The sequence below is a fragment of the Sander lucioperca genome, chromosome 4 (genome assembly GCF_008315115.2).
Source record: "Sander lucioperca isolate FBNREF2018 chromosome 4, SLUC_FBN_1.2, whole genome shotgun sequence".
NCBI lineage: Eukaryota > Metazoa > Chordata > Actinopteri > Perciformes > Percidae > Sander > Sander lucioperca.
This window is the reverse complement of record NC_050176.1, coordinates 12538051-12556580: the sequence shown is the minus strand read 5'-3', so window position 1 is coordinate 12556580 and position 18530 is coordinate 12538051. Positions and strand designations below refer to the sequence as shown.

General features: G+C 39.7%; 3 protein-coding genes across 5 annotated transcripts; 2 read left to right on the top strand and 1 right to left on the bottom strand.

The window, feature by feature from the left end:
- The first annotated feature begins 170 nt into the window (after positions 1-170).
- c4h19orf53 (chromosome 4 C19orf53 homolog) lies at positions 171-3335 on the top strand. The gene is made up of 3 exons (XM_031288830.2): positions 171-379; positions 2495-2550; positions 2688-3335. Exons 1-3 carry the CDS (start codon positions 289-291, stop codon positions 2832-2834), a joined length of 294 nt encoding a protein of 97 aa, XP_031144690.1. The 5' UTR covers positions 171-288; the 3' UTR covers positions 2835-3335.
- A 789-nt stretch (positions 3336-4124) lies between these two features.
- si:ch211-196h16.12 (regulator of G-protein signaling 5) lies at positions 4125-7402 on the bottom strand. Its single transcript, XM_031288829.2, has 6 exons — positions 7030-7402; positions 6831-6897; positions 6680-6736; positions 6531-6583; positions 5229-5392; positions 4125-5147 (listed from the first exon to the last, which is right to left on the bottom strand). The coding sequence occupies exons 2-6, from the start codon at positions 6872-6874 to the stop codon at positions 4980-4982; spliced, it is 486 nt and encodes a 161-aa protein (XP_031144689.1). The 5' UTR covers positions 6875-6897; positions 7030-7402; the 3' UTR covers positions 4125-4979.
- A 713-nt stretch (positions 7403-8115) lies between these two features.
- LOC116042580 (calcium-binding mitochondrial carrier protein SCaMC-1-like) lies at positions 8116-17964 on the top strand. Of its 3 annotated transcripts, XM_031288824.2 has the most exons (12): positions 8119-8388; positions 9566-9782; positions 11719-11842; positions 11989-12076; positions 12943-13054; positions 13423-13581; positions 13751-13903; positions 14323-14436; positions 14573-14740; positions 14820-14967; positions 16731-16913; positions 17392-17964. In XM_031288824.2, the coding sequence occupies exons 2-12, from the start codon at positions 9588-9590 to the stop codon at positions 17400-17402; spliced, it is 1455 nt and encodes a 484-aa protein (XP_031144684.1). In that variant the 5' UTR covers positions 8119-8388; positions 9566-9587; the 3' UTR covers positions 17403-17964. The 3 variants fall into 3 exon arrangements, with proteins under 3 accessions (XP_035856706.1, XP_031144683.1, XP_031144684.1); XM_036000813.1 differs by having other exon boundaries at positions 8116-8384; positions 16731-17964; XM_031288823.2 differs by having other exon boundaries at positions 8118-8388; positions 16731-17964.
- Positions 17965-18530: the final 566 nt, after the last annotated feature.

Here is an 18530-nt window from a genome sequence, read left to right as displayed (position 1 = left end):
AAACTTGATTTTTTTTTTTAAATATATATGTATATGAATATAATGCTGTAAAGTGCAGTCATGAATTAAGAAATTTCTCTTTCACATCAGTACAGTAAAAAGAATAAAACCACAGCGAATTGAATGAGTTGCCTTTTGTCTGCCTCGATCACACTGTATTACAGACTCCTGTAGGTGGCGGTAATGCAACAAAGAAGAGGGAAGAAACCCACTATTTGAAGTAACGAGGAAGAAGAGCAGCTCTTCGTGTATTTCCTATGTGTATTTCATTATTTCCGGTTAGCAAAAATGGCTCAAGGTTCAAAGAAGTTTAAAACTCAGCGGCCAGGAGCCTCTAAAAAACACCAACAAAACAAACAGAAAGGACCGAAGAAAGGAGGTATGGATTACAAATCTCACCTGTTATCTAATGAGTTGGTGAAAAACGCGCATGAACACTTTTTTTAGACAAATCACAACGTGTGACCTGCGTGGAAACAGCTTAACACGTTAAAATGACTTGTTTGAATATTTACAATATCCAGCAGAATAAAATAGTAGGGGTCATGGTTATGCTCCTTCCTCTAAATATTGTATTAGTTTAGCTAGTAAGCTGAGCGACAGACTAAATGGAAACCTTTTGAAAGCATTTGGCCAGTGACGCAGGTACTTAAGGAGTACTTAAATTAGATTAATCGCTTTAACGTTACAGAATAAACTCCTATGTGTTGGATATTTGCTAAGGAAACCGCTGAATACCTATTCTTCACATGTGTTGTTTCCTTTTTTTAGTATATAAAGAAAAAAGTTAATGTTAATGTGATTCAATATGACTGAAGGACTTTAAAGGGGTGATAGAATGATTATATAGGGTATTTCACACTGTTCCTTAAGGTCTCCTAACAGGGTATGTAACATTGATTGGGCTGAAAATTGCAAGGTTGCTATTTTATGGGCCCTTATGCATCCCTGTGTTTTGGCCCTATTTGGAACGAGAGCATTTCTTCCAAATGTGGTTTGCTCATGAATATTTAGATGAGCTGCGCGCTGATTGGTTGAGGAACCACACACAGATACATTGGAGACGAGACAGCAGGTCTCATATTTCAGACACTGCAATGTTTCGTTATTAAATTCACTTCTGAGACTTTTATGCGAGAAATCAACTATATAAAGCTCAAATATGGGTCGTTTTACGAAAATTGATGGCTAATTGCAAATTTGGTAAGACGTGTCGGACTTCAGGAGGTCCACACAGTCTGACGAGACAGCAGCAGCCCTGCTGCGCTCCATACCCAGGAGAAAGTCGCAGTTTCTGGGTTACTGGACAACCGGGGCTCGGGGCTCCGCGGAGCTGGCCGGCTGCCGGCATAACTATAGTTTATTTACAGTTTGAATTTCGTCACGCCACTTATATAACAGCTACCCTAAGGTCTTACAAAGCTAACGCTTGTGTCCGATTTCAATTTAATGCATTTTTGTGAATTTGAGGGGTTTCGTTAGCTGCTGGTGTCCCTTCAATCCTAGGGGTAAAGATCGCGGCCAGGTGCAGGCCCTGGAGCTCCGTTAGGGCCTCGGCATTTGGTAGTCCAGTAACCCAGAAACAGTGACTTTGCGCTGGTATGGAGCGCCGCGGGCTTCCGGTCGTGACGGAGATCCATCTAGCTCACAGCGAGCCAGGGTCTATGAAGGGTCTATGAAGGACACGCCGGGCGGCGAGGCAGCACCGGCCACTGTCACGTTAGCCTGCTGAGCTCCTGCTGAACTGCAACACACAGTTGGACAAAATTTGCAATTAGCCATCGATTTTTGTAAAACGGCCCATATTTGCTCAGGTCAGTGGTGTAGCCTATGCAAATTTTGGGGCGTGACAAAGACTAGGAGTTGAGGAGTTGGCGTCAACTTTTAGCTTTGTTGAGATTCGCCCGTTTTCAGAGGCAGTTTCAAATTGTGAGATTTGCAGAGGAAAGAGGTGTCAATGGGATTTTGAGGTTCTATGTATGTCCCATTGACCCTCCAAACTGTCGTTATTCAACTGTGACAAGGTAAAATCGGTTTTGCATTCTGTCACCAGATATAATCACAACAAAGGAAAATGGAGCTTAATCTTTTGTAACATAAACCATTACAGTGTAATTATACAATCGGTTACTAGTTTTAACTAACTAGCAAATGTTACAGGAATATTTTACTCCAAATGTATCTTAACAAAAATGACACATTACTGACAAGCTCAATGATGTAGACAGATACACCTTGAAGTTAGTAAGTAGGTAGGTAGTGGTACTGTTTTCTAGTAATACAGACAGCTTATTAATCAGTGTATTTCTGCACAATGTAACAAGGACAAATGACATTTCAGACCTATCTGATTTAAGAAATTGGACAATTGTATGTGTATATATATATATATATATATATATATATATAAAATATATATATATATATATATATATATATTATATATATATATTATATATATATATATATAATTTTTTTTTTTCCTTTTGTAAAGGGAGGACAATTGCACCAAAGAAGGCTCAAGTGGTTCAGCAACAGAAGCTGAAGAAGGTGAGAACACGTTTAACAAAAAGTGGCAGTTTCTCTCAGCCTGGCTCTTTCAGTCTGATAGAAGAATCTAACAGATACACCAGTGAGCTTGACTGCTAACCTAAATTTAACATGAGTTCCTCTGCTGCTCCCTGAAGGGTCTAGAGGTTGCCATCAGGAACAAGATTGAGCAGGAGGTGACCCAGAAGGCAAGCTCATCCCTCCACAAGCCACTGAGTGTGGTTAAAGGGGCTGAAGGTAAAGGCAACCCAGGAGCGACCCGTCCAGGAACCAGCTCCAAATAGGGCTTGATACACAGGCTAAGCGTGCTAAACTTAAAGACTTAGTCATGGGGGTCAGTGAATGACATTGATCCTATGACTCAGATTTAAGACACATGCCAGCTGTCGTGGTGTTTTTGATTCCTGAATGTTTCGGCTGACTTCAGGCATATAGAAATAGTCAGAGCCCTTCTTGTACAGATGCTAATTATTAGTTTTTCCGTTTACAAAGAAATGTGTAAAATAAGAGAAGTGACATTCTAGATATAGTATGCATCACTGAGCCATGGAAAGTACATAAACCTCCACTAGGGGGCATCATAGGACTGTATTTACTCTCATGGAGTTTCTGATTTGTTTGCTTGTTTTTCGTTGTGAAGATCCTGATTGAAAACAACATAAGAAACCATGATTTTATGACCTTTGGGTTGTACCACCCTAAAACAGGTTTTGTATCATTCCGTTGTATGATTGTACAGAAAACGAAAAATCCTAAGTAAATAAATATGAATCTTATACCTGTCACTGTCAAGAATGACACACTTTGCAAATTCCAGCCAGCACTGATCATTTCTGTAAATATTTTAATAGTAATGATTTCAGAAAAACAGACTTCAGCTAAATGAAGGCTCCGGGAAGGGCTACTGCACAATGCAACTAGACCAGTTCGGTCAGACATTCAGGTGTGTTAAACGTGCAGTATACTCGCCATTCCCAACCTGTTGCGTGACAGCGTGACGTCATAGGAGCGCCGTAACTATTTATACTCGCGCGTGGTGGTCGTGACACTAGTTACACCAGTCACTACTGACACCAGTCTTCTCCTGAACAGAGGTGTCGCAACTGAGGAAAGGCTACCGACTTTGCTATTTCTACGGACTAGAAGAAGAAGAAAAAGGTAAAGAATGGCAGAACTGGCAGCAGCATTGACGTCAATGTCAACAGTGGCTAAGATGATATTGGAGTCGAAGAACATCTGCTTTTGAGCCTGCTTGCAAGAAACAAAGAAAAAGAAGGTGGAATGTTCGTCCTTTGAAAAGCTTCGGAAAGCTTGCCCTCGAACTTGTCCATGCTTCCTGTTTCCGCTTTGTCGTGCACCGCTGAAAAAAAAATAGTGGTGACCTCTGGTCGCGCGCTTTAAATCGTGGCGCGCCAGCGAGATCTACGTCATGTTGACGTCACATTGTTGTGCGACAGGTCAGGAACGGCGACTGTAAAAAGGCCTTTATGCTAATGTAGCCTTGAGCAGAGATGATGAGCGGGCTACAGAGGTCTGTTAAGCTTACTTTTACCCCCAGAATTTTTTTATTTTTCTTTCATTTTAAAACTTGTAGTCTTTAGCCCCAACCAACACTGACTTGAGTGACATAATTTGAAGCAATTTATCAGATTTTGCACAGCTCCCACTGGAGCCACAAACAGCTTAACAATTTTTTTTTTTTGTAAAACGTTAATGTGTGGAATTATTGGAGTTGCCCTTTAATGTACAGTATGTGTGGTGAATGGTTATGTTCAGGTCTTTGCATTTTTGAATTTAAAGACCTGAACATAACCAGAGCAGCGTGACCAGGGAGCAAACCGCACGTTACCACTACGTTGCTTTGGACTAAAAAGTCAAGGTGAAGCCACTTTGGTAAAAAAAAATGCCCCAGGTTGTCTTGAATAAACACCATCATCTAAACTAGCCAGTGATAAGGCTGAACACTGTTTGTTTTTAATGATCAACATACACTTTCAAGCAGCCTGTGCCAAAACAAGTTTGGCAAGCTTCTAAATGAAAAAAATAGAGCTTATACAATATGTATGTTAAAAAATATATATATATACTAATGTTCATTAAATGCCACATAATGAGTTGTCCTTTATGAGGTATTTATTTAAATCCTTTGTGGACTTCACTTGTAGCTCAGAAGTCCAGAGGTACAATGTAGTTGCATCTTTATGCAAGCTTCATAATTGAGGTTTTTATGTGAGACTTTTTAACTATGTCTACAACTCGGCGTCATAACGATAACAGCATGCATTATACATACAGCGCACAAGGACAGCACTACCATACAGAAAACAATCTTAGAACAAACTAGTTGTTAAAATACAATCAACACATCAAGCAGTACAGATTCATCAGCACTTATTTCTAAAGCGGGTCTGTGGTAATAAACTATATGTTTAAAAAGCTTTAATGGCCTCCATGCAGTAAGGGGAGCGCAGAAACCTCGGGAAGGAGTCTTTCGCCATCAAATTGTAGATTCTCTGTTGAGCCTTGTTGAATGTGTCGGCACATGGAGAGTCCGTCACACTCAACAGAGCTTCCCGGGTCTCAGCGTCCAAGTTTACCTGAGGGGAAAACAGATTCTCAGGAGAAGCTCCTTACTCTTTATCCTGACTGCACAATATCGCATTCTCCTCTCCACCAACCTCCTGTGGAGCGTCAGGGTTAATAAACTGGCCGTAGATGCTGCTGGACTTGGTCTTCTGCAGGTTTGAAGGAGACAGCCTGTAGTCCTCGCAGGCCAGCCAGAACTCGAGGTTTTCTTCACTGAACTCTGAAAGCAGGAACCCACGAAACGCCTGCAGACCGCCTGGGAGAGAGATGAAAAAGAGAGAGAGAGCAGCTCTTCCATGTGGCTTAGTCATGGAAATTTGACATGAGTGAGTATCAATATATTAGACATGGATTTATTTGTATGTTATTAAAGTGGTAACTTTTGAGTAACAGAATCCAATGTGCACACAAGTGACATTTAATATAAATAATGTTAAATGCTAAACATTTGTATAACAGTAACAAGTAGAGAAGGCAAAGTCAGAGAACTGACCGTATATTTTATTGTCTTTTTAAAAGTTAGTGTCACTTTAATATTGGCAAAAATAGTTATTTTTCAACGTGAATAATAGTTTTTGGTCAGTTAAAATTTGTATCAGCACAATCAAATATTATTTTTATGACATGTTTCTATTGTAGACTGTTGCATTGAAATGCTAACCACACTAATATTCAGTCACTGTTATTGCATTAAATGATTGCACCTTGTAGAGGATAATATGACGTTTCTGAGGATTAGTGCTGTATGAACAGAGACACGTACAACCATAAGTACTGCAAGATATATTGTGATAGCTTAAGAGGTATTGTGCAAGCTTAACACAGCGTTCCTTTTTTGCATACTTATACATGAAATAGACAAGTATTGGGCCATTCTCACAGCAGACATTTTGACTTGTCATAGTAAAAAAATAACAGGTTTTACTAATCACATTAACAATGGCTCCACTCGTGGCCGGGTTGGCTCAGTAGGTAGAGCAGGCGCATATATGTTTAGAGGTTTATGCCTCGAAGCAGAAGTCCAGGGTTTGACTCCGACCTGTGACGATTTCTTGCATGTCTTCGCCCTCTCTCTCCCCATTATCACCTGTCCTGTCCATTTAAAGGCGGAAAAAGCCCCAAAAAATAATCTTCAAAAAAAACAATGGCTCCGCTCTATTCAAGTGTCCCAGTAAGCTGAGACAGTGATCCAGCATACACAATACCAGGACCCTGAAACTGAAGCATCTAAATGAGTTAAATTCAAACTTTTATCTCTAGTCTGTCGAACAATTTACACTTTACTGTGGACATGTCAAAATGTCTTCTGTGATGTCGTATGTGTTGTTGAAACAATGAACTGATTTTGGGAGTGGTATAAAAAAGAAGGGAAAGGGGGAAAAAAAAGTTCTTACTTTTGTTGTTTAGCAGAGTTTCCAGGTCCTGGAGAGCTTTTCCATCCAGAACCCTGAGAAGCGAGACAGAAAAGCTTCACTGTGATAACTGGCAGATAAGTGGATTTAATACTTATTTGAAGAAAAAAAAAGGGATTCAGTAGGTGTACTTGTGTTTGTGGTGCGTCTCAGCCAGATGGCTTAACATCGCCCGCATCTCTTTTGCCCTGAAATACACGTACAATACTTCATTATACAAACTCTGCAATCAGGAAATCTCTGATTCACGTAGAAAACATGACAAACCAGTTGCGTACTTACTTCTCCAGGCATGAGGAGGGCAGGGAGGAGATCCCCTTACACATTGAGCTGTGTAGTTTGAGAAAACCTGCAAAGGTAAAATGTACAGACCGAGCTGAGCTGTAACTTGATCAGAGTAGACAACACGGTAGAAAACGTCAGAGTTTTTCAGTCAGCCTCCCAAACTACAGGGTGCTGCTCTTATATAGCCTAGGCCTACCTGTTTGCTGTCTGATCTGTCAATCTGCTCCCCTTAGACTCACAGGTGTAGAGACGGAAGCTGAATAGAGGTGAATGAAAGGGGTGGTGTACGTGCTTACAGGCCATGTAGACCTGTCAACAGGAGACAGAAAGCAAGTCGGCACATATAATAGGAAAATTAAAGCAGGGGAACCTCCATTGTGTGTGAGTGTGTGGCCAGGCATCATTAATTATCTTAAAAGTCAGTGACCTTTTTAGAGTGTTTATCATAAGAGAATAAGGTGATGAGGGAGGAGCAGGTGGGCTGGCAACATCATTCATCTCAGCAGAGTCAAAGTATTGCAGGATGGAGAAGTAAGTGTTAAATGTTGATGGACAAGGCTGTGGGCAAAATGAGAAAACACCCAACACAATCATTAAATACAGCACTTCTGCAATAACAGTTATACCACTATATTTTCCTGCTCCATTTCTGTATACTTTTTTTTGTTTGTTTGTTCTCAACTGCTTATGTGGCTCTCTGCAGTCAGTGCGTACCAAACCCATGCTTTCAAACTGACGTGGGGGAAAAAATAAAGTAATTAATGCTTTTATCTTTCCCATACTCGATTACTGCAACTCCTTCCTTTCTGGCATCAGGCAAAAGTCCCTCTCTTTCCTCCAACTAGTTCAGAACACAGCAGCTAGGCTTCTCACTAGTGTTAACAGACATCACATCACCTCAATCCTGGCTTCTCTCCATTGGCTCCCTGTTTGATTGAGAATGGATTTTAAGGTTTTACTTATATCACAAAATGTTTAAGTTAATAAGATTTAAAGACTTTATTTTTGGACCTTGTACTTATGACCTCAGTATTTCTAAAACCCTAGCTACAGCCCTGGTTGAGGATGATGTCAGGGGGCAAATAAGGGCCATCATCATTTATCAGTATTAATCAATAATAAACATAGCCTATAAGTGGCTGACACAAGTCACGAGCTGTCGCCAACTATAGACTGTATACTGTTTAAATACAGCTATGGTTTCCACAGTGTCCCAGCCTGTTCACACCCAGTAGGCTACATCCTCCACACACACACACGCAAACACACACATGCACGGATCTGACACTTGGCCGTCAGCAGGCTTCTCCAGCGGGAAGGCGGTTGTTTTTCTCTCGCTTCCTGCTTCTTCAACAAGAGTCTCTGCGAAATCTACAAGACGGAGCGATCAGTAGTGGTGAATACAGATACCATACCCCCTGGACCTGCCGAATCCAGATGGAGTGGCTCTTTTGCTGTCAAATCCAGTTTTAGGACGGACCCGCTGGTTCGTCTTAAATCCCGATCCTCTGCATCTTACCATGGGTCACGGGCTGGGTTTGGAGATAAACAGACAGTGAGTGAGAGAGTCACAAAATGGTCTCGTATGTTTTGTAGTTAGACCATAACGTATAGTAAGTGCGAGGATCAAGTTAAACGCGGTCATGATAGTGCATGGAAGCTAAATTGCTCGTGTCTACCCCGTGGAGCAACCTGCGTCGATCTGCGCCAGCTAGAATGGTAATCGGTAATAATTCATTATTTCACCAAACAGTAGGCTAATTGCTCCACTCCAGTCCCCAGTATGTTTGGCGAATCAAGACATCGGTCAGACCTCGGAAAAAAAACACAGATACATTACCAAACCAGACCTATAATGCAAGCTGACCTAAAGCAAGTTAATGGATTCAACTTTAATTGGTTGTGGTGCCCTACTGCCCCATATGTCCTATGTTGTAGGACAAAATAACATAACCCAGCCTAATATAATGTAGCCATAATCTCTGACATAGTCAAAATCAATGGTTTCCTAACCTTCTTGGTTTATGACCCCTTTAAAGCAAATGTGACCTCTTATCACTGGTTGCATACCATAGCCTACTCTACTAGTTGTGGTCCCTTCAACCAGTGGGTGAATTTTTTCCCTTTGTTCTAGTAGGATAATTGTCCCAAAAATGTTAAATTATCCTTTAGCCTACAGAATAAAAGCATTTTCTAGAGGAAAATTAAATTGACATTAGATTCTCGGCCTGTGATTATCCTCATCTCTGCTTTTAGGCTTTAGGCATTAGCCAACAGTAGCATCACCTAAATCTCAAACTGAACTGTTGGTGGTCGAGTTGCATTGTGGGTAATGTAGGTGCCAGGTTTTGACAAGGTAGAATAATGTGTGGAATAAAAAAGATTATCTCTGGTTCAGCTGTGTACATTTTAATACATTTTAATATAACTGTTCATCGTGAGTCCGACAATGTTAAAGGATTAATGTTAAATCAGTGGAGTTCTCTTTTAATGACCCCTCAGGATCCTCTTGTGACCTGTTGTTGTTGGGTCACCGCCCCCCAGGTTGGGAACCACTTGTTCAACAATGCAAATGTACATCACAAGTTTGGATTAGATTGTTTTTTTACTAGACTTCTTTTTGAAAAGTCCTTAAATTTGCTGTACAAGAGAGTGATTAAGGCTTCAGTACTTGTAAGGACTGTTCTGTGTCAGGCTGTGGAGATTTAATTGATGCCCCTGTATCCCATTAGCTGACTCTGACTGGCACCAGTCATGGGAGCCAAATGGACTTGGTTCCCTTGGGCGCACTGCCAGGACCGAAAATCCCCTGGTCCGGACCAGGAGAGGGAGAAGCGCTGGGCTGAGCTCTTTGATCAGCTGGATCTCAACAAAGATGGACGCATCGACATCCTCGAACTGCAGACAGGGCTGGCAGGCAGAGGGCTTATTAGAGGCTCCCTGGAAAGGGTAAGACTGTAGGATACCTGTATCACTCACACCTGTTTGTTTACTGTACCCTGCAGTGGCATTTATGTGTGGATACTACATTATGTCACATTAAACAAATACAGTTTATATCAAGGTGTTTAAATAACTTCCCAGCATTACAGAATCTGGGTCATCTGGGACATTGTCTTTGAAAATATTAAATATTGGAAAGAAAAATCCATATATACCAACATTACTGATAGTAAAATCTAAATAAATTTGAGCAAGGAGATATGTACTTTCTGGTGACCATCTTTGTTTGGATTGGGGAAAAGAGAAGGTTATCTAGAAGGTTAGAAGAGTCTTTCAGAACAGCGGTAAAACGACCTAAGATTTTCAAGCAATGCTGGTTATTTTTCTGTGATAGATGGTTAGCTTCAACAACAGTGTCCGTGTGTGCTTGCGTGCGTGTGGAGAGGTGTTTACAGGATATAAATATAATAATATAAATATAATGATAGTAGAATTAGAGGACCCAATGATCTCTCCTCGCCTGTTAGATAGTTTTTCATTATGTGGAATGTCCTTGTTTTCCTTGTCATCCACGTCCTTGTCTTTCTGTTTGTGCAACAGCAGATGCCAAGAGCATCAACAACATAACTTTATTGTGATTACTCACAGTCTGTCTCTCTTCTGTCAGTCTGTCTTTGACTGCTTGTTTTTGCAAAAAGTCTATGGGTTGCCAAGAAGACTCACTGTCACGTTCTTCTGTGCTGTTTCTCCCACTCTCTATCTCTCTGTGTGTTTGTGTGTATGTGAATATATATTACTCATTTTACTCATAAACATGTTTACAAAGCCACATTGTGGGGACTCTCCTCCCTTTTGGCGACAAAGTGTGTGTGTGTGTGTGTGTGTGTGTGTGTGTGTGTGTGTGTGTAAAGGGCAGCATGCTTTCTATTTTAGTACAAGGAGCAGAAAGATGAGAAGCATAACCTTTCTCTTGGTCCTACACCTGATCTGTTTTCACACATGGATTATTGTTGTGACCTTTTCTTATAGGTTGTTTCAACATTATATAGGGAGCAATTTGCATCTCTCCTTGTTTAATCCACATTTATTTTGTGTAGTAGGAAAAAACATTTCTGCTAAACAAAATTATCAGTTAAATTATTTTCATAATTTTCTCCAATCGTTGCTTTCCAAGTTATGCTTTTCTGTAAAGAATAATTAATTTTTTGGAACTCGAACAGTTATTCAAATAGAACAGAGGGAAATTTTCACTCTTTGGTTGAACGTACCGCAACCAGTAGTGATAAGGGATCACATATAGATATGGCTTAGCTTTAAGGTGTCATAAACCAAGAAGGTTAGGAATCCACTGATTTAGACTATGTCAGAGATTACTATATTTTACTGGGCCTCTTTTCCATACTTTGAGAAGATTTCAGTAATGGTACTTCATAGGTGGAAAAATACCTAAAATATATATTTAATACGCATTGAAACACCATTAAATGTTTACACTTTATTTAATGAACTTTAAATACATTTCCATTTACAACTGCAAATCCAGACCTACCAGCATGATCGTTGAGAGATGTAATTAAGTAAAAGTATTTTTTGCTGGAGTGCTATCTTGATCTTGTGGTATTTTGCAGCTGTGTGGGTCACCTCTGTTGTATTTGCGCTGATAGGCTGGACAAACTTATGCTGTTGTACAGATTTAATCATAGAATGCCTTTACAAAAATCCAACAACATAATAATAATGATCCTGGTGTAGATGGGCTAAAACATATTTAAGGGCCAAGCAGCTCTCTGACCAGGACAATGCAGGCACAGTAGACTGTAATTTAAAAGCGTTTTTGCATTTGTGTTTACAACCTACCTTTTGGCTGTTTCAGTCTCTGACCAAATATCTGCCAAATGCCCAGACATTTGTTTTTCATTGACCTGGCTGTCTGTGTTTTCAGATGGTGGCGGCCGGGGACACCAACAAAGATGGGGTACTAGACTTCGAAGAGTTCACGCAGTATCTCCGCACCCATGAAAAAGAGCTCAAACTCATGTTTCGTAGTCTTGACAGGAACAATGACGGTCAGTAGAAGCCAACAGTACACAGTTGAAATAATAATTGCTGGCATTATTACTTCAAAATTTTCATATTGAGATCATTTTAAATTGTTTTCCATGCTCTGATTTCTGTTTCTCTCTTACTATGCTTGACTGGTGGATATTTGCAGGTCAGATAGATGCAGCGGAGATCCAGCACTCTCTACACAACATTGGTGTGGACATTAGCCTCGAGGATGCCACCAGGATTTTGCAAAGGTCTGCTAACAGTTGTTGATATCTGATATTGCATCACATTAGGATCCAAGGTAAGAAAATCCACAACCCTGGCTTGGATATTAACAACTCCCATCGCTGAAAATTCATGCGCATTACCCTCATATATTTACATCTGGGCTGTTAGATGGTTTGAAACATTGAAGCTGATAGTTTCTTACATGCTATAGGCTTCAATGACAATAAGGGGGTCTCACCTTCTCTTTTGTAATATAATGGACTGCTTTCAGCTTAACTGGCTTGCATAACAGTTCAGAAACCAATTTATACGAACAGTCAACAGGGTTTAAAAGGCTGTTTTAACATACATCTGAGCTTTGCAACCGGATATGATACATTATCAATAATAATAATAATAATCAAACCCTGGATTCTTTTTTTCCCCACCTGATATTCCTCCTTATGCACATTTGCAGTTCATTCCTTCTCCCATTGAAATAATGGCACAATTACCAAGTCTGCTAAACGACATGTTCCTCCTTTTTAATGCTGTTGCATCCAAATTTGAAGTGCAAAGTGAAGATCAAGGTTCTGACAAAGTTCCTGCACCTAGGATTTTATGGTGCCTGATGGTTGAACTGCATTTTTAAAGCAAAATATTTGTCCTTTTACTTTAAGAAGGTGCCGCATTTCCATAGTTTTTTTTGTACGTTCAGTTTCCCCTGATAGGTTAGAGTGTGGTAAACCAAGAAGCGTTTTCTCATTCGTGTTACTCTACTGCTGAGGCAGTAAAGTATTCCTCATTGCCATTTCTAAATCATTGATCCAACCCTCTGTAACTCAGTGGGTACCTTAATGATTATACTGTTATACTAAGTTTCATTACTTGTTTATGTCTTTTGTCTCAGAATGGACAAAGACGGTACTATGACCATTGACTGGAATGAGTGGCGAGACTATTTCCTGTTTAACCCTCTCACTAACATGGAGGACATAGCGCGCTACTGGAAACATTCAATGGTGAGGTCAAACACACATTAGGACATACACAACTTGAACAAGAACAGCATTGTGCATTTCTAAATGATGACATGGTTGGGTTAAAGCATCCTTGTTCAACGCATCTGTGAAGCAGTGCTTGCCAAACACATTATTTACCGTACTTCCTGTCGTCTATAGTAAACAATGAAACACTAAATCAAACAATAGATAATTGCATTGATTACATATTGTTTAACATAAAAAAGAGGATTTTAAGAGGAAGTTGGCTTCTCAAGTTAGATTTGTGACCGACAGAGACATATTGCCTTTTTTGTTCCAACTCTTTTTTTTCTCCTTTTTATTGCCATCATGTCTAATCCTCATTCCATTCACCATGGGTTCAGTAGATGTTGGATATAGGGGAGCAGTTGACAGTCCCAGATGAATTTTCTGAGGAGGAGAAGAAGTCTGGCTATGTGTGGCGGCAGCTGTTGGCTGGAGCCATGGCTGGATCGGTATCTCGAACTGGGACTGCTCCCTTAGACCGCCTCAAAGTCTTCCGACAGGTCAGTCGGGACAGTTATGATCTCATCTCTTAGATCAGTCTGAACCACATGACCATTCATGCGTATGTGTGAACGTTTGCCGTTTTATCTTTGATTTGTGGCAGAGAGCTTTGAGATGAACCTTCAGTCAGCCTCTACTTCTTTACATAAAGTCTACCTCTTCTTCTAGGTTCATGGTGCCATTGATTTTAAAGGGAATGTGCTGAGCAGTTTTCAGTACATGCTGAAAGAAGGAGGACCTTGGTCGCTGTGGAGGGGCAATGGAATCAATGTGCTTAAGATTGCCCCAGAAATTGCTATCAAGTTCACAGCTTATGAACAGGTGGAGAGACCTTCTCTTATTGGTTTGTTTTTTTTGCACCTCTGAACATCCATTCATCTTCGTCCAGGCATATCTGATTTTTCATTCTCTTTTTAATATTTTAAAGACTGTTATTTTGTCCAGTCAAATGTTTTTAAAAGAATAGTTCAACATTTAACAACTCTATTTATTTTATGCTAAGTTAAGATAAGCTAACTGCTGGCTTTAACTTCATATTTATCGTACAGAAGAGAGTGGTATCAATCTTTTCATCCAACTCTTGGCAAGCTAATTAAGCATATTTCCCAAAATGTCGGAATATGTCTTAAAGCAACACTCCATCTATTTTCCATCAATTCTATTTTATCATTTGTCTATGATTACAACTCTCTCAAATTATGTGCAGTACTCTCTTCTTCCCTTTGCTCTGTAACTCATAGATCAAGAATGTGATGCGTAGCAGAAATGAAACAAGAAATCTGAGGATTCATGAGAGGTTTGTTGCCGGCTCCTTGGCTGGAGCTACAGCTCAGACAGCCATCTACCCAATGGAGGTAATATCAGGGTAATACACACATAAAAACATTCATATAGCGTCAAGAAAACGCATGATGAGTGAAATGACTAATGTCTTTTCTCTTTCTGTTCCTCCTCCTTGTTTCCTTTCCATCTCTGCTCTTTTCTCCTCAGGTGCTGAAGACTCGTCTCACACTAAGAAAAACAGGCCAATACTCAGGAATAGCAGACTGTGCCAAACAGATCCTACAGAGAGAAGGTGTCACAGCCTTCTACAAGGGCTATGTACCCAACCTGCTGAGTATTGTCCCGTACGCTGGCATTGACTTGGCTGTCTACGAGGTCAGAGACATTAAAGTTCACAGCTGTCACAGTGCATCTCCTTAGTGTTTACCTTCTTCTCACTCCCTCTATTCCATAGACTCTGAAGTTTTCCTGGCTGAACAGAAACCGAGGTTTAACTGACCCAGGGGTCATGGTGCTGGTCGGCTGCGGTGCCGTTTCCAGCACCTGTGGACAGCTGGCAAGTTACCCACTAGCACTGATCCGCACTCGAATGCAGGCACAAGGTCAGGATAACTCATCATACTAATATACAGACATAGATGTATTGGTTAGGTGTTGGGCCATCAGTGCTCCTTGTCATAGAATCTCAAAGTCCCTTGAAGGCTACTGAATAAATATATTCCCTCATTTGATGGTAATGGAGAGCACTGTAAACATTACAGAAGTCAGCTCCCACACACTGTCAACACTTTAAATGTATTGCAAGGCTTAATTTCTCTACAGCAACCTTCATCTGGCATTTGTTTTACGTTTACTCACTTATTCTCCTTGGCACCTGTCTGTATACAGGTGTGTTAAGATCACTTTGTTGTATAGGTGGAAAGCACAATTTAACACATCAGCCCAATATCTTCCATAGGCGTGCAGTTGGGTTTAGATCTGATAACTGCAAAGGCCATATTTAATGATTTTCACACTTATAGAACTATTCAATGACCCCTGACAATGATGCCAATTTATTCATGTTTTTCTCTTTAATTTGTCACCTATCTGTACTGTATGTACAAAGGAGCATGCTAATTTTGCAAACCTTCATACTGTGAAACTATAAATAAAGGACCCTACCAATTATTTAGCCAAATTTAATAAAGATTTTTTATACAGTGACTTACTGCTGATTATTTCCGAAGCCTACTATAAGCTACTAGATTGACTTGATACCTCCTTTTGAGCTGTTGGTTGATATTAATTTCAGAGTGGTATGAAAATCTACTCGCTTGCTGATAAGCAATGTATTTGACAAATATCAGAAAATCAAACAGAAGACATGCAATATGTAAACAGAAATTGTGAAAAGGATAAAAAAAATAATAGTAATTCAAGGTCCACTTGCTAGCTTTTTACCAGAGCTTTCAACCACATCTCATGGTTCATCAGTGGGCGCACAAACAACAAGTTTTCAAGACAGTTCCTGCTCGCAACTGCATTACAATTTGACACAAATGTGAATTTGAAGCATGCTTCAAGTTTCTCACAGTGAATGTAAACCAATGGCTGCCTGGCAGGTATGAAATCAATCTAAAACATTCATTATTATTATATATATATATATATATATATATATCTGACAAAATCTTAACTCAAGGTCCTCTTGCTAGTTTTTTCAAAACGTTCCACTTTTAACTCCATCCACTCTGGAAGATCGCAAGATGTGGTTGAAAGTAAGCAGACCTTGATTTAAGTTGTTTCCAGGTCCTTCTCAATGCATTGTATGCTTTGGAAAATGGTTTGCAGTAATGCCATTCCAAATCTATTCTGTCTTTTATTTATTATACATAAAATGACAGATTGTTTATCACATTTGTAGTTAATGAGCTAAAAAAAAAAAAAAAAAAAAAAAAAAGCCTATCCACCGGAATGTACTATTAATTAGTTATGTGTTAATGTTAGAGTATGTCAGTGTGTCTTTGAGCAGAGTGAATGGGAACGGTTTTCTTTTATGAGACAGAATTTTGTTGTTGTAAGTGAACATGCAATGACAATAAAGGCATTCATAATTCAATGTATTTATAGTGTCAAATAAGTTATCTCATGACCCTTTACAGATAGAGTAGGTCTAGACCACACTCTATAATTTACAGATACCCAACAATCCCCCCCCCCAAGAGCAGGCATTTGGTGTGACTGGAACCTTATATACAAACTTACAATTAGAGAGAGAATCAAGGGCAAACATGACTTCTGTACATTAGCACCAGTTTTGCAGTCACATGTAGTGAGAGGCCAAAATATGTTGGTGGAGTTAATCTTTTATTTCTCCCCTCAGCTTCAGTGAAGGGAGCCCCTAAACCCTCCATGTTGGCCTTGCTTCACAACATCGTGACTCAGGATGGTGTGGCCGGACTTTATCGAGGAATTTCCCCCAACCTGCTGAAAGTCGTTCCTGCTGTCAGCATGTCCTACGTCGTCTATGAATACACAAGGATAGTCCTGGGAGTGGACATTGAGGGTAGGAGGGGTGGGAAAGGGAAGGGGTAGAAAAAGGTTAGATGATTTTGGGGTGGCTTTCAACTGCAAGCACGTACAGATCTGTTAGCAATGCATGAGGAAATGGGCCTTGACTGTGGATGAATACATGGTGCTGTGATCACAAGTCTTGAGATTTCAGAGTGAGGATGAACGGATGGAAAATAAACCACGTAAGAAAAAGAGAAAAACAACAGTTCCTCATCGTTATATATAATCTGTTGTGAAAGCCCTCACATTTGGAGGACCTCACCTGATCTGGCAGCTGCTGAAATGAGTTTCATGTGTGATATATTGCATTGCAGTGCATGCCAGCAGCTGTGTGAAAGCTAACCCACTTGCCTCCTGCTATTGCATTGACTTGGACAGATGAAGACTTGCATGAACTTCCCTGAGAACGAACAGGTAAAACCAAACCAGGAAGCCATGTTACATTCCTATAGCATTATTTTTTCTCCTAGGTGGTATATAAAGGAAGATACAGGATACAGGATTAATAGGAGGACCGGTCCAACTTCCTGTTCGGTAAGCGACAAGAACCAAAAGTCGCTGCACACCGGTGGAGTTACAGAGTCCGGACTTTGATTGACATGTCTTGAACAAATGTTACAAAAACTAAAAGACAGAAATAATTGTAAAACAACAACAAAAAATAATGAACTTAACTCTCAAATGACGACTGAAACAGAGGATGGTGTAAAAAAAAGGAAGACACTGTCAATCCTCTCTTTCCTGGAAAGAATTCTACTGAGTGAAGTACACCAAAGGACTTTTTATTTTACATGAGTGGAACTGCCAAAGCCATATCAAGAAGCGTAGAAGATTCATGATAACCTCTCATGCAAAATGCTCATGTTTTATAGGTGTTCCTATGTTTGAAACACACAACAGGGTCCAGTGCTACACAATATTTTCAGAAACTCTATGTGCACAATGTGAAGATTTAACACTATGGTAAAGAGTTCATGTTTTCCTCTCTCAATAATGAAACACTAAGAAATTTGATTTAATGGCAATAAACATTTTTGATGTGACTATTTTTTTATGGAAATAAATGCATGCATGGTGCTGCTTTTGTTAAATGTCATTGAGCTTTCTTCTGAGAAGAAACTGTTCAAGACAACTCATGCAGTTTGACCTCATGGTTTCCGAACAAATATGAGATTTTTTTGGTAAAGCTTTATTTTAGTAATACTTAAGTCTGTAATTTCCAGATAAGTATGTCAGATAAATAAATACAATAAATAGATGTTGATTGGCTTAAAGGACAAATGACTTATTTAAGTTAATCATGTTGATTTTGCTACCTATTGCCTTATAGGAATACATGTAGTTATATGCTGTCTTTAACACGTTACAGGAGTGCAAGTTTGTTTTTTCCACCTCGGTTGTAAAAAAAAAAAAAACGCGATTCCATTGTAAAATTGTTTCTAAATAATACATGGCTTGATGCAAGTAGGTAATTAAGAACTTTAAATGTTATAAATAATAATAAATTGAATTTGTATAGTGCTTTTCAAGGACTCAAAGTCGCTTGCCTGTCCTCAACAGTGTCTGATCTACACTCCTCCTCCAGCCCAGAGCCATTCTCTATCACTCT